This window comes from Lacerta agilis, chromosome 3 (genome assembly GCF_009819535.1).
Source record: "Lacerta agilis isolate rLacAgi1 chromosome 3, rLacAgi1.pri, whole genome shotgun sequence".
Lineage (NCBI taxonomy): Eukaryota > Metazoa > Chordata > Lepidosauria > Squamata > Lacertidae > Lacerta > Lacerta agilis.
Window position 1 is genome coordinate 81589546 of NC_046314.1, and position 14271 is coordinate 81603816.

The following is a 14271-nucleotide window of genomic DNA, read 5'->3' on the forward strand; positions in this document are numbered from 1 at the left end:
GGGTGGGATACAAATAAAAGATGATGATGATGATGATGATGATGGAATCTGTTCATCCATGAACTGGAATGAAACATCAGATTAGGGTCATGGGTAGCTGCCTAATAGAGTCAGATCATTGGACTGTTTAACTTAGAATTGTCTACACTGACTGGAAGCAGCTCTCCAGGGTTTCAGACGGGAGGGAGAATTGAACTTGGGACTTTTTGAATGCAAAGCATGGGCTCTACCACAGCCCTTTGCTGCTCCCAGATAAAACTGGAAGGAGCAACATGTCACTAAAATTCTACTCAATATTGATCCACAGTAGATTCCAATGTACAGTTAGCAGAGTAAAAACTTAAACACGTTGCAGGATTCTCAAAAAATAGACCAGAGGCAATTGTATTTCATCCAGCAGAGCTTTACTGCTACGGAAGGCAAATGAGCATTATGGTCACAATTCCAATACGTTCAGGATTGGCATTGTCCATAAGAATCCAGTTGCAGCAGACTTAACTTAAACTTACAATAACTTATAATAAGTCTAAACCTTAACACTAAGCACACTGTGTACAGAACACCAGACCAGAGGGAAAAGAGATATTTTAATTGGTAATTGAAACCCAGGCTCCTTCTGACCTCTTACTATACAGTGGTACCCTGTGTTACGTATGCGATCCGTTCCAGGTCACGCCACGTAACCCAGGCGTACTTAACATGAACAAACAAACAAAAAAAAGGACTTCCGGGTCACGGAGGGGCATAACCTCAACGTACGCAACACGGAGCATACACAACACAAGGTATGACTGTAGTCAGCATGACCTTGAAGAAGAGATAATAGAACCAGTTTAAACCAGCTGTACTTGGCTTCTTTGAAGGAATAACCCAAACATCATGAACCTTCTGCTTGTTTCTTTCACACAGAGAAGCTTCAAGAACCCTCTTGGAATTAATTAGAATAGGAAAGATCTCTACACATCAGATCAATATTTTCTGCACTAAGAAATGCAAACTGACATAACATGGGGAGGACGCACAGCATAACTGTCTTTCTGTTGGTATATTAGCTCTTCTGAGTGGAACGAAGTGGACCCCGATCAGAGGGAAGAACTGCAGCTGAAAATGGAAGATGGTGAATTCTGGTGAGTTCTGAGATTTGTGGCACTGTTTGTTCCTGGTGTGTACACACAGAGAGACATGCAGATACCCGCAATAATTCCTAATTCTGTAGCGGGATATGCAGAAGTGTTTGATGCCAATTAATTGCCTCTTAAAAAAAAACAGAACAAAACACCCATAGCTCCTTTGTGTTTATACCCCAAAGTTGTTTAAAGAGTAGGTGTGGAAAGTGTTTTCTTTTGGCTTCAAGGTTCTTTAAGCATTCGAGTGACGTTGCGCTTGCCCTGCCTGATTTTCCTTTCTGCTCTGTGACTTCAACATACCTTTTTGTCCCTGCAGGATGTCTTTTCGAGACTTTCTACGTGAGTTTTCCAGGCTGGAGATCTGTAACCTCACCCCCGATGCTCTGAGCAAGGATGACATGAGCAGATGGCACACCACCCTGTTTGAGGGCACCTGGCGCCGAGGCAGTACAGCAGGAGGCTGCAGGAACCACCCAGGTAACAGCTGCTGCCTGTTCTTTGTCCACCCTCTTTGGTGGTGATGGACTAGTAAAGTGACTCCTACATTCTGCAGAGGTGTGATATATAAATTAACCATCCTGGAGCCTCTGCTTGAGCCACGATCTGTTGCCTGATGTGCCTCCTCTCTGAATGCCTTAGTTGTGGAAAACCAAGCTTTTTCTGATGATGCAATAGGTGGCCTTGGGGAAAATCACTGGTGGGGCTACTTCTAACATGCAGCTAGACACATTATTGTCAACCACAACAAAATCTTTGCAGTGTGAAAAGTTGTTATGCAGTTGGGCGTATGAGATTTCGGAAGGAACCACGTTGTTTCTTAAAAAAAGAACTAGATGAGGAAAGATAGGAAGAAGTAGGAAATCAGGATGAATACTGGTTGCTTTCAAACTTTGATAACCTTGTAGTATATTATGGGGCTAGTTACTTGACTAGTCAGAGGCTTTTATTGACTCGAAGCAAACTCAAACAGTTAATCTGGGTATACAATCACTACACACCAGTACAAAACAAACACAAGATTGTGCAGTGATCCTTCCTCTCACATTATACTGCTAAAATTTATTTCATCTTCAAATGAGGTGGGGACTCAGCTTCATAGTTGTGCTTTGTGGGGGACAGGAGTCTCAGTACCCAAGTATAGTTTAAGGAAGGGAGAGAATCTCTTCCCCAAAATAATTGAGGGGGCATCCCTTGCTCTCCCCTTCTTTTGAGGGCACCTCTGTTTTTCTTGCTCCCTCGCCGTCTTTTTCATTTAGCACATTCCTTTCTTCCTCTGTTTTTTTTTAATTCCTCCCTGCCTCTTTCTCTGTTAATTCTTACTTTTCTCTTCTGTCTTCCAGGTTCATTCTTTCACTTACAAAGAGGTTGGGAGTGGGCAGTTGGCTGGCTGCTTGTGCCATAGGGGAGAAAAGCTTAGACCAAACCCTGCCGCAGTGTCACCATCTCCCCTCTCCCCCTTGCAGCTACATTCTGGATTAACCCCCAGTTCAAAATCAAGCTCTTGGAAGAGGATGATGACCCAGACGACAATGAATTGGCTTGCAGCTTCTTAGTGGCCTTGATGCAAAAGCACCGGCGGAAAGCACGTCTAGCTGGGGAAGACATGCACACCATTGGCTTTGCAGTCTATGAGGTAACCCCACGTGGCTTCCTGGTGTGTGCCCTTTTGAGCATCATCACTTAATAGGAGTGCATTCCTAACCTTTTCCTCCTTTCTCTCTGTGTGCAGGTTCCTGAGGAGGTATGCCCTGAGCCACCGAAACCCCATTACTGAATTGTGTGTAAGAATGAAATGGGTTGAGCCACAGAGTGCTGTTCCCTCTTCTGGATGGAATCTGAAACGTGTGCCTTCCTCCTGCTTGATGCAAACAGAGACCCATAATGCTGTGCACAGTTCTTTGATGGCTGCAGACCAAATGGTCCAGGCTGCATAGGTTCTAAGCCAGAAAGGGGGGTCCAGTTCTGCACTGGATGCATCAACAATTTAAGCAAAATCAGTAAATGTGCGGTGGTTGCATGATTTTAGATGGGTTTGCCAGATGCCTTCACGAGACTTTAAAGTGGGATTGTAGTTCTTTTAAATGCATGGGGTGAGTGTATGTTTCTAGATATGCATGTGATGCCTAGGCCGTTGTCATCAGATGAAGGAGAGGGCTGACCCTTTGCCGAGCTGTACAATATACTTAAACTTTTGCCTGTCCCAGAACCAGGGCTGCCAGAGTATTCACCTGAAGAAGGAATTCTTCCTGAGGAACCAGTCTCGGGCACGCTCAGAGACCTTTATCAACCTGCGGGAGGTGAGCAACCACATCCGCCTGCCCCCTGGCGAATACATCATCGTGCCCTCAACCTTTGAGCCTCACCAGGAAGCAGACTTCATCCTGCGTGTCTTCACAGAGAAGCAGTCAGACACAGAGTGAGTCCATGCCTTCGGTGTGAGCTACTATCATCTCCTAGGTCTTTGTAAGGGATGTATGAGCTTTCCTCGGGACTCAACTACATTTCTGTAAATTAGCTTGGATGCCAGTTGACTTTTGGGGGGTTAAGAAAAGGAAGGCTCTGAGCAGCAGAAGATATTTATATGAGCTCTAGATGATGGACAAAAGACTCAAAAGCTAGTTGAGGAATAGACCTGACTTGTATTCCACCCAATGTCTTTATCCTCACAGTGGCTTTCCATGGTTTGCTGCCTGAGTGAGCTGCACAGCAGACTTCCATATATGTCCATTGGGACTGCTCTCTTGAATGGGAGATGTGTCCTACCATATCTCTTGCCCTTCTGCCAGGCCCTCCTCCATCTTCTCAGAACTAGAGGCTTTCCTAACAGTATTCTTTCTTCTCCAGGGAGCTGGATGAGGTGATCAGCGCAGATCTGCCTGATGAGGTAACACTCCAACCCAAGACAGGCAGTTTTAAGTGTCAAACCTCCCTCTTTTTCAATTCTGACTTATTTATCAGAGCATTTAAAAGTGTGTGTGTGTGTGTGTGTGTGTGTGTGTGTGTGTATTCTGCACATTTCACTGTATCTGGGTCTTAAAGCAGTTTACAAAAAGTGAAAACAATACAGTGTACAAAATTTAAAACATCACAGATGATAATACCGAAACAAGTATTCATGGTGCAAATGCCTCCTGGAACAAAATGGTTCTAACCAAGCATGTGAAGCTTAGCAGGGACAATGCCTGTCTGGTTTCTAGTGGGAGGGAGTTCCATAGAGTTGGGCTCGCTACATTCAAGGCACGACTCCAGTGTTGGATTAGGAGCTGGGAGAGCAGGGTTCGAATTCCCACTTGGCCGTGAAACTCACTGGGTGACCTTTCAGCCTACCCCACAAGGTTGTTGTGGGGATTAAATGAGGAGAGGGGTAGCGATGTATGCCACCTTGAGCGCCAAAGTTGGGCTAGGAAAGCGATAATAAATAATACTTTGGTCCAGGGGGGGTGATCTCTGTAATTGGCTTGGGACATAAAGGGGCAAGGCGGTTCTTAAGGTAACCTGGGCTTTAGTTGTTCAGGGCTTCGTATGCCAGTACAAATACCTTGAACCTGGCCTGGTAGTAGAGGGGAAGCCAGGGCAGGTCTCTTAACCCTGCCTCTTCCCATTATCCATCTAGCTGCAGCAATCTGCACTAGATGAAGCTTTGAGAGGAGTCCCAAGGACAGCTCCCCGTAAAGCATGTTGCAGTAATATAGTCTTGGGTTACTGTATAAATCACCTGCACATAATAAAATACTGCGTTGAGCATTTGGCTAATGTCCCTTCACGCCAATGTACCTCCTTCTTAAAGCTATGCTTTAAATCATCCTTGTTGGTTAAAACAGGATGGGATGAAGCATGGAGATTTAAGGAAAGGGAGAGAACCACCTGCTGGAAAGTGTGAAGATGAAACCCCATAGCATTTAATGATAGAGTGTGTGAGATGCTGTCCGTGGTTTTTGAAGATAGCTAGAGGGAAAAATAGGTAGTCAGAGCAGTTCTTCACCAGCTGGTCCTGGTTTTTGTTTCCTCAGGAAGAGATATCTGAGGATGACGTGGATGAAAACTTCAAGAACATGTTCCGGCAGCTTGCAGGAGAGGTATTCCTGTCAGTTTCTTCCCCCTTCAGTTGTTGTGTGCAACAAGCAGGTAAAGTAGCCGCAGTGGCTTTGACAATGTGGAAGTGAGAAGGTGTCAAAGGAGGAAAGAGGACTTCACTTGGATCAGGGACATCTCTGAGGAATGCCCCAAAGTCGCCTTCCTTCAGCCTCATCTGCCTCACAGGGCTATTGTGGGGATAAAATGAGGGTGACAGAGGCATGCACATAGAGCTTGGAGAATGGAGGGAAAGCACAATAGATAAATATCATTGAACAAAAGCACGCTTGTGATCTCTGAAGGAAGATGGCAATGGTTCATTGGAATATGAATTTGAGGCTGAAGGGCTCATAGTCCGGACAAATTTCCATGACTACTTTAGTGACTTGGCCTTCCTCAGTGTTGTCCAGAACCATCCCTTAATACTACCGTGTTTCTCCTAAAATAAGACACCGTCTTATATTTTTTTTCGCTCAACAAAACACAGTATGGCTTATTTTCAGGGGATGTCTTATTTTAACCGTGTCGCATCGGTACGCTGCATAGCCACGCCTCTCCAGGCTGTTTTAATGGGAGGTACCACGTCACTATGGCTTATTTTCGGGGTATGGCTTATTTTTGGGGAACGGCTTATATTTCGCAAATGCATAGAAATCCTGCTATGGCTTATTTTATGGCCATGTCCTATTTTAGGAGAAACAGGGTAGGGATGCTTGAAGAATTCAGTTTCTGAATTCTGATACAAACGGACCTGGGACTGAGTTTCAAATCAGAAAGCAATTGCCTTTCTGATTTCACACTACTCTGAATTTTGTGATGCCATTCTTGGCTCAAAAAACGTATACCAAAACATGTAAATAAATCTGTTTTGTATGTCTAGAAACCCATTTATTGATGCAAAATGCATTTAAATACATATTTTGGAATAAAATACATATTTAACTATTATTTTTGCTGCAGATTAAAAAAAACAAACAGAATTGCAGATTGGTGTGAAAGCAGGGCACAGTGAACTTATGAATAGACATGTATGTGAAATCAACATGGATTGTAGATAGAGTGATCCATTTATTCCTGTGCATTGACAGGCTGCCCAAGGTGGGATCAGAGCCTAGGGAGTTAGGAGTGAGCTGCTTTTGGACCCCTGAAATCTCTGAGCCATGAAATGCTCTGCTAATGATCTGCCTTCTCTCCCTTCCTCCAGGACATGGAAATCAGCGTCTTTGAGCTCCGAACCATTCTGAACAGAGTCATTGCCAGACGTAAGTGCTTCTTATTCAGACTCCTGTGGGTATCTCTGAACATCCCATCCAGGTGTAATAACAGTGTGTCTCTTTCCTCCCTTGGCCAGACAAAGATCTGAAAACGGATGGGTTCAGCATAGATTCTTGCCGTAACATGGTCAACCTGATGGATGTATCCTTTCTGCTGAGAAGGGAGCAATGGGGAGGGTTATCTTGGTCAAAGAAAGTGGGGCAAGGATACAAATCTGCTCATAGCATAGAACTACATAGGTAGTTTTGAGAGAGAGAGAGAGAGAGAGAGAGAGGAGTGTTCTTGTATGAAGCTTAATAGCCTAAACCTACTGACCAGGTTTGCACATCACAATAAGCTATAGTTAATGGTTATCCCTGACTGCACCAGGGATCATGCTTCGTTTCATTCCCCAAAACCCAAGATTTGTGTTTAGCTTACTGATTTGGAAATACCAAAAAGCAAGGAATTGTGGTTTGTTTTATCCAAGTAGATGTGAGGAAGGAGAGAAGAGCCTCTTAGATGCTAACATGGTTCCCTTTAGATATTGTACTACAGCTTCCATCAGCTCCTGCCAGCATGGCTTCTGGTCAGAGATGGGAGTTGTGTATACCATTACCTATGTGAAGGGAGCCCCTGTGGCCTCATGATGTGTTCATCATTTACGAATGCAGAGTAGGACATATTTGAGGTAGTTGCCTCTATATTCCTCTTAGTTGTAGGCAGGCAGTTGCTTTTGATTGTGCAGCCTCTCTGTGTATAGTTTGTCCTAGCCCTATAGCAGGCCAGAGACTTGTTGTAACTTGCAGTTGTTAGGATATTGTGGGAGCCGGTCTGTGTTAGTTAAAGGTCATGCAGATTCTGTGGCTTATTCATGGCACCACTGCTCACAGAAGTGTTTTAGGCCACTGCATTTTGTTGCAATGCCCCTCTTCATACACGTGTGTAATTAGTGTGTGTGTTGTGAGCTGTGCTTTGGAGCCAGTTGTCTGATTGTGCTTACATTAGACACTTCAATGTGTCAGGATCTTGAGAACATTCAGCCAGCAAGATAAATGTACCATGAGTTGGGCCTTGTTTTTTCTTTCTTTTCCAAATTATTTGTATTAGTTTTCCAAATTAATACAAATCAAATCTAATTAATTCAATTTAATAAAAAAAATTGAAATTAGGTTTCCCGCTCCTGTTGCCAACATATGTCCATCTCTTCTGTTGCTGCCACATCTTTTTTTCTGGAAATCCATTTAAAATCTTTGCTAGATGTTGATGGGCCTTGTTTTTTCAGTACTGGAATGAAAAACATGGAGAAGTATTTTCTGTTGCTAGCCCTTTCTTGCTAAAATAGAACACTATCATTATGTAAATTTTCTTTCCCCTCTCTTCTACTTCACTTTTCATTTCACATTCCCCCTCTTCTTTATTTTTTGGAAGTGAAAGTGTGTGTGGTATATCTCATTCCCTCAATATCATCGCGGCCTAGTGCACAATTCCTAGCTGTGCATACCTTTCCCTGCTATTCTTGCTTAAATAGAGTGTTTCACTCAATTGTACAGAGCAGTGCAGAAGTGCAGCCGCTCCAAGGTGGCAGGCGTGTGGCACTGATTACTGCAAAAGCATTAGGCTGTCTTGTGTCCAACTGGAAGACAAGGGTGGGTGAGGTGAACCTGGAATCCAGCCAACACTATCTCTAGGCTTCTTCTTTCTATCTTCTGCCATGTTGAGCAGTTAATGAGCTTACACCTTCCTCCTCTATTCAACTCTTCCCCAATACGTTGGGAGTAGAAGTCCTCCTTTTTGCACTTAAAGTCTTCCCTTGACTCTTCTGCTCTTCAGAAAGATGGCAGTGCTCGCCTGGGCCTTGTGGAGTTTCAGATTTTGTGGAACAAGATTAGGACCTGGCTGGTAAGAGAAGCAGACTTGGCCATGTGTGTGTGTGTGTGAGAGAGAGAGAGAGAGAGAGAGAGAGAGAGAGAGAGAGAGAGAGAGAGAGAGGTGTGCTCAACCTTTGTTGGGAGGAAGGGGCTTAAGGATGGCAAGGGAGTGTGTGTGGAGGAAGCAATACCTCAGCATCATCTTCTTTCTCTATTATGACAGAATGTATTTCGCCAGCATGACCTGGACAAGTCAGGCACTATGAGCTCCTATGAGATGCGTTTGGCTTTGGAAACATGTGGTAAGCATGGATGGGGATGTTTCCAAACACTTTGGTGGTGGGTTGCTGGGGTCCTTATCGGCTGCAGACCCTGATACTTTGACTGTGCTATGTAGTCTGAATCCATGCCAGTCTCATACAATAGCATTATTTCTAATTGCTAACCAGGGCTTTTTTTTCCGGGGGGGGGGGGGGGAAGAGAATTCATTTCTCAGAATTTGAACACAGAAATACTAAATAATGCCATCTGAGAAGGAGTGATGGTCCTTCTTCTCAGACTTCCTGTGTGGAAGCAGTTCGGCCTTTAGTTTCTAGTGCCATACCCTTACTGTAACAGCTCTGGATTTGGCAGGATTCATCAGAACTGCACGTGGGTAGGAAAAACTATTCTAGGATTTGAGAGAGAAAATTCTCCTTCAGCATTCTTTAAAAAAAAAATCAGAAAGGACATCTGGCAACATCTGTGTGGTAAATATAGGCGCAATCTTAGACCAATACAATCAGCCAAAGATGGTCCTGTGCCCTATTCTCCTCACAAACCAAGTTTTCACACTCTTCCTCCCCCCCCCCCCCGGGAGGGGGTGCAGTAAATATTGAACTGTTTTTCTGGCCTTGTCTCTTATGCTGAACCTCATTAAGGCAGAGAAGGCCTCCATTTCTTTCAAGCTGGTTTAACACTCCCATTTCTACCTTTTTAGGCTTCAAACTGGACAACAAGTTGCACCAAGTGGTGGTGGCACGTTATGCCGATGAGTCACTGGGCGTGGACTTTGATAACTTTGTCTGTTGCTTAGTCAAGTTGGAGACGATGTTCAGTAAGTGGTTCTGGAGCTGGGCCTGAGAAGGGAGCTATCTCCCTGGGCAGTCTGCCCAACGGCGTGTAGGAACATGCCTTTAGGCCTGAAGTACAACACACTCGTATTTTTCTATGGGTGGCAGTTGGTTGTGTAAAACGGCTATCCCAGACAAACTACTCTTGGGGTGTAGGTAACGGCTACGTGGCTATCACACCTTACTAATTTCAGCTGGATTTCTCCTTGAGAGAAAAGGGGAGGAAGTAGCTCCCTCCAGCCAGGCTGCTGCTTGTGGTAGGCCTTAGATATACCAGCCTTTCAAGTTTCATCAGAAAGTTATCACTTTCCTCTGGTGATGGTTATATGGACTCAGAGGGGACATAACCCCCCACACACTTGGCTTGTCAGTGTTTCTGCTTCAATGGACATTCTGCCAACAGTGAGGATCAATTTGAGCCCCTCTTGGCTTTTGAAGTGTGATGGTGTTTCGCCGAAGGATGTAACGTATCCTGGTTTCTGGTATACAAATGATTCTCAGTGTACCAACTCCTTGCCAGGTTTTGAAGGGCAAGTCTCCTTTTGACAGGGTTTAGGTAGGAACATTTTAAGTCAGGAGCCAAGAGCCACATATAGCTCACCGCTATGACAAGAAGGATATTTTAACTAATGACCAGCAGCCGCCAACTTAATGCATCAAGAAAAATCAACAGGCGAGGAAATGTTTTGAGTAGGCATTTTTAATATTCATTGTGCCTACAAGCCATTGAAGATCAGTTCAGTGCTTACTGGATTTAGCTGAAGCCCAATTCCAGGCATCCTTGGACAGGCCATTTTGGAAGTGGTGGTCTGCCTGCGGAGCTCCATCACTAGAAATGTTTGTATAGTGCCTACTTGTTTTGTATTTTAGACATCAATTTAAAAGGATCTGGATTGCTCCAGCCTTTATTTGTAAGTTTCCTTAGGGACCATCTTGGTGAGAACAGATGGAACAGAAGTCCTTTCAGTGACTGATCACCTTGTGTTTTCTCTTAAAACTCTATAGGATTCTTCAATAGCTTCGATCCCGAAGGCAGTGGGAGTGCTGTGATGAACCTCGGCGAGGTAAGAAAACTGAGGCTGGGCTTGAAAGCTGACAGAAAGTGTGTCCACAATATTGCAGCCCTGCTGTCCCTTTCAGAGCTCCTGTCATGCATTAAATGTGCGGAGGGCTCTTAATTGATCGCTCCAAACTATTCATTGGAAAGGTTGGCCACTGAGAAATTTGAAGGGATGAGAAGGTCAACAGCAGAAGGAAAGACGGGGAGAAGCAGGAATGAAGCCAGGGAATGAAGAGGAATAGCCCATGTTTTTGCCATATTGTGTGGAGAGAACCATTGTGTTTTGGTGATGGGTTGAAAATGGAGAGTAAAGGAGGAATTGAAGATAAAGGTCCAAGGCCTCGTGCCTGGTTAGTTTGGTGGCAAAGTGAGGCACTAATCTCAGACAGCTAATAAATGTAGGGAGGCAGTGGAGGCAGCTCCCTGGCTTTTCCTACTGTGTCCCTTAGCTATGCCCTTCTGCTGGAAGCCTGTTCTGCCACTCCTCATCTATTCTATTGTCCTCAGACATGGTGGAGGACAGTATTAAAGTAAGATTCAACTGCCAATCCGGTAGAGTTCATTGGGAAGGGTGCATCTTGTCCTTTGCCTCAGGTAGCCAAATATCTTGGGCCACTCCTGAGTCAGATTGAGGTGACAGGGGGAGGCAGTTTATGGCCCAGTTCTGCATCTACCTTTTGGGCCCTCACAAGTGCATTCATTCTTGCTTTCCTTCCCTCACAGTGGCTGATGTTCACAATGTGCGGCTAAAGAAGAGACAGGCGTTTGCTGAGACGACCCTCTTGGACTGGGCTGCCCCAAGTGCCTCCCTTTACGTCAGGCTGACTGACCAAGGATGGCCCATTATCCCCATTTCTTCCTCTCACCTCCTCATTCCCAAGCTCAGAGCCTGCTTCCTTCCCCCCCCCTCCATGAAACAGACACAGCCGGTACCCTGTGATTTAAGCTCCCTTACGTGACTTATTCACGGGTATCAAAAAGCTCTTCTATGGGAGCTGGGCAGAGAAGGAACAGCTGTTATCCTGCTGTGAGTGTGGCTCGTGGTAACAGCAGCACTTAGGCGATCAGGGGGAAGTGAAAGAAGCGCATGGGCCATTGCATGCAGACATTAGTGTAGCTATACCCTTTGCTAGGAGGGGCCTGCCTGTCTTCACAGTTATCAAAAGGAGGCAGGGGTGGGGTTGTGTTGCTTCTTCTCAAAGGTTGGCCTCTCCCTACTCACTAGCTACTGGCAATTTGGATCTTGCATGGAAATCTCGCTTGTTCTCTTGCCGCTCTGAGCATTGCAAGATCCCCTGCTCTGCTTTTCTCCAGTAAATTTGGTGGCAGGATGGAAAGGGACCTGTGTCCTTAATTTAACTCTCAAAGAGTTTTCCGAATTGATAGCATGGCCTCCAGAGCTGGTGCCAGAAGGGTGGTGAAGTCTGTGACTTGCCAAGACCAATAACAGGCCCCACTGCCCACAAGTGCCACCATTCTCGCTTTGCACAGAACATCCATGAAAGTTGGAGGCACAGGAACATAGGAAACTGCCTTGGTCCATCCAGCTCAGCATTTCTACACTAACTGGCAGTATGGCTCTCCAGGTATATTCTCACTTTTACTAGGAGATGCTGGGGATTGCACCTGACACTTTCTGCATGCAAAGCAGACGCTGTCTACCACTGAACTGCAGCAGTTTGGCATTGGTGGGAGAGAGTTATCTCTTTGCACGCTAGTCTCTTCTGAGTTAAGAACTGCACTGCAGCCTCCTTGATCCTTGCATGCACACTGGTGAAAGAAGAGGGCTTTGGATAACTTCACATTTCTTCAGGTACCCAAAACATCAGAGTTCTTGCATCGTTTAGGACCCAGTACTCAGAATAAGTAATTCACGCTTTTAAAAGCTAAATTTTCAAAACGAGAAAACATCACAACTAACTGTGGCAATGCTTTCAATCTCATTGTTACATGTTTGGGCAAGAACCCTTTTTAAAAAGCAAAACCAAAGCATTCAAGAGATGTGGAGGACCCTGCAGGCTGCCTCAAGTGTCACATGAACTTTATGCAGTACCCCTAATAGGTGAAAGGATCCAGAAGTTAAGAATGAAGGATTCTGGTTCCTTGCACCTGATGTGTTAGTGACAGCTGGGAGCACCTGGCACTGCTTTCTTGTTGGATTTGTAAGCACAGGCTTGCCTAATGATTACAAGCCTTGTGGAAGCACTCTGACAATAGTTTTCAAACCATATAATAAATACACAGATTAGCCTAAGCAAAGGGTGAAGTCCCTTGTACTGGGGACCGTTCCCATGCTTGCCTCTGACTTGCTCTGTGGCCTTGGCCAAGTCCTTTTTATGCTTTCAGCTTTTCACTTCTTCTGAGTGGAAAAATAGATACAAATCGGGGAGTGTGTTGCTCTTAGATTGCTCATTAATGCTAATGGCTACAGTGTGGTTGAATGCAGCGCTGCCTCTTTCATTCTTATACCTCTCCATCGGTTTCCTGTGCTGAGGACAAATATCCCCACTTAATTGCAGTTCCAGCCCTCTGCAAGCCTTCTAGCCTAGCACTGTAGGCAGCCTGAGGCAGGATTGGATTTCTTCTGCGATGTGATCCCAAAATGTCTGCCTCTCTTTGGATTTACTAGTACAGAACAACTGCCAGCCTTTGGTGCTACTTTAGCATGGATAAGAATCTCCACTCCCCATTAAAAACGTCACTGAGAAAAGGGGGGTATAGCAGAGCTTTATGAGATGGGGAAAGGGAAGATCTTAAAAGCCACCTGAGTTATTGGTTGATACACAAACATTGCAGTTGCCACATTTTGATGTCAGTTGTAATACCTGATGCTAGTGGTAGGGAGGTTATTCTTTGGATTGCACCTGTAATAGGTAGCACTTGGCCCAAGTCATACCACATGTTTGGCTCCTGAAAAGGGTTCTGAATTTGGTGTCCTGAGCTAAACTGGGCAGATTAAGAAAATGTGAGTCTGCTCTGAGGCTGAGATTTTGAGAGGGCTAGGATGCCCCAGTAAGGTCGGAGGGAAAAGCTGCAAACGAAACGAAACATGGATGTGAGGGTTTTGTATAGCTATTCAGGGCTGAGGTCAAATACTTCTGAGAGCAGGATACAGAGGCGTGTGCTGAAGGCATAAGGGTTACAAGCCCTACTGTGCCACCTCCAGGTGCAGGCTTCTCCAAACACTGCCAATGCACTCCCAAGTTAATCTCTCCCCCATCTCTCTTTAAATTTTGCCAAAAGAAAACTGAAAATGTTCTGGATGCCAAATTCCCATGCTGCATTCTGCACTTGTCTAGCCCTTAGTCATGCTGCTTAATTTTTCACCCATTTGAGAATGTAAAATAGGAGTTTTCTGAAGGGTACGTTCAAGCTAGCTACGCACAACCCAGGCCACTTAATGGAAAGGAGATGCTTAGGTGAGATGCAGCCAAATTGGATTTTTCAAAAAGGAACAGTAGTGAGTTCAGAATCTACAGCAGGCATAGGCAAACTCTGCCCTCCAGATGTTTTGGGACTACAACTCCCATCCCTAGCTAACAGGACGAGCGGTCAGGGATGATGGGAGTTGTAGTCCCAAAACATCTGGAGGGCAGAGTTTGCCTATGCCTGAATCTACAGGTCTTCCATGTACTCTCATTCTTTCCTATCTATATCATACTCTACACTCCCATGAGGGCATTTCCAGCTTCTGGGTCTTTTCTTGCCTCCGTTGTGAGGAACCCACATGCGGCATATCCTCCTGCCCCATCACCAGCCCAAACCCCTTCACG

At 45.1% G+C, this 14271-nt stretch overlaps 1 protein-coding gene across 3 annotated transcripts in view; it reads left to right on the forward strand.

Moving 5' to 3' along the window:
* Positions 1-13471, forward strand: part of CAPN11 (calpain 11) — a 34038-nt gene extending 20567 nt beyond the window's left edge. For all 3 annotated transcript variants that reach the window (XM_033144546.1, XM_033144547.1, XM_033144545.1), the window contains 14 exons: positions 1053-1127; positions 1444-1604; positions 2591-2760; positions 2857-2868; positions 3332-3543; positions 3972-4011; positions 5138-5203; positions 6406-6463; positions 6553-6617; positions 8289-8357; positions 8550-8628; positions 9306-9422; positions 10444-10502; positions 11222-13471. In XM_033144546.1, the coding sequence (XP_033000437.1) occupies positions 1053-1127; positions 1444-1604; positions 2591-2760; positions 2857-2868; positions 3332-3543; positions 3972-4011; positions 5138-5203; positions 6406-6463; positions 6553-6617; positions 8289-8357; positions 8550-8628; positions 9306-9422; positions 10444-10502; positions 11222-11248 (1210 nt within the window). In that variant the 3' untranslated portion in view covers positions 11249-13471. The remainder of the gene's footprint in view (positions 1-1052; positions 1128-1443; positions 1605-2590; positions 2761-2856; positions 2869-3331; positions 3544-3971; positions 4012-5137; positions 5204-6405; positions 6464-6552; positions 6618-8288; positions 8358-8549; positions 8629-9305; positions 9423-10443; positions 10503-11221) is intronic.
* Positions 13472-14271: the final 800 nt, after the last annotated feature.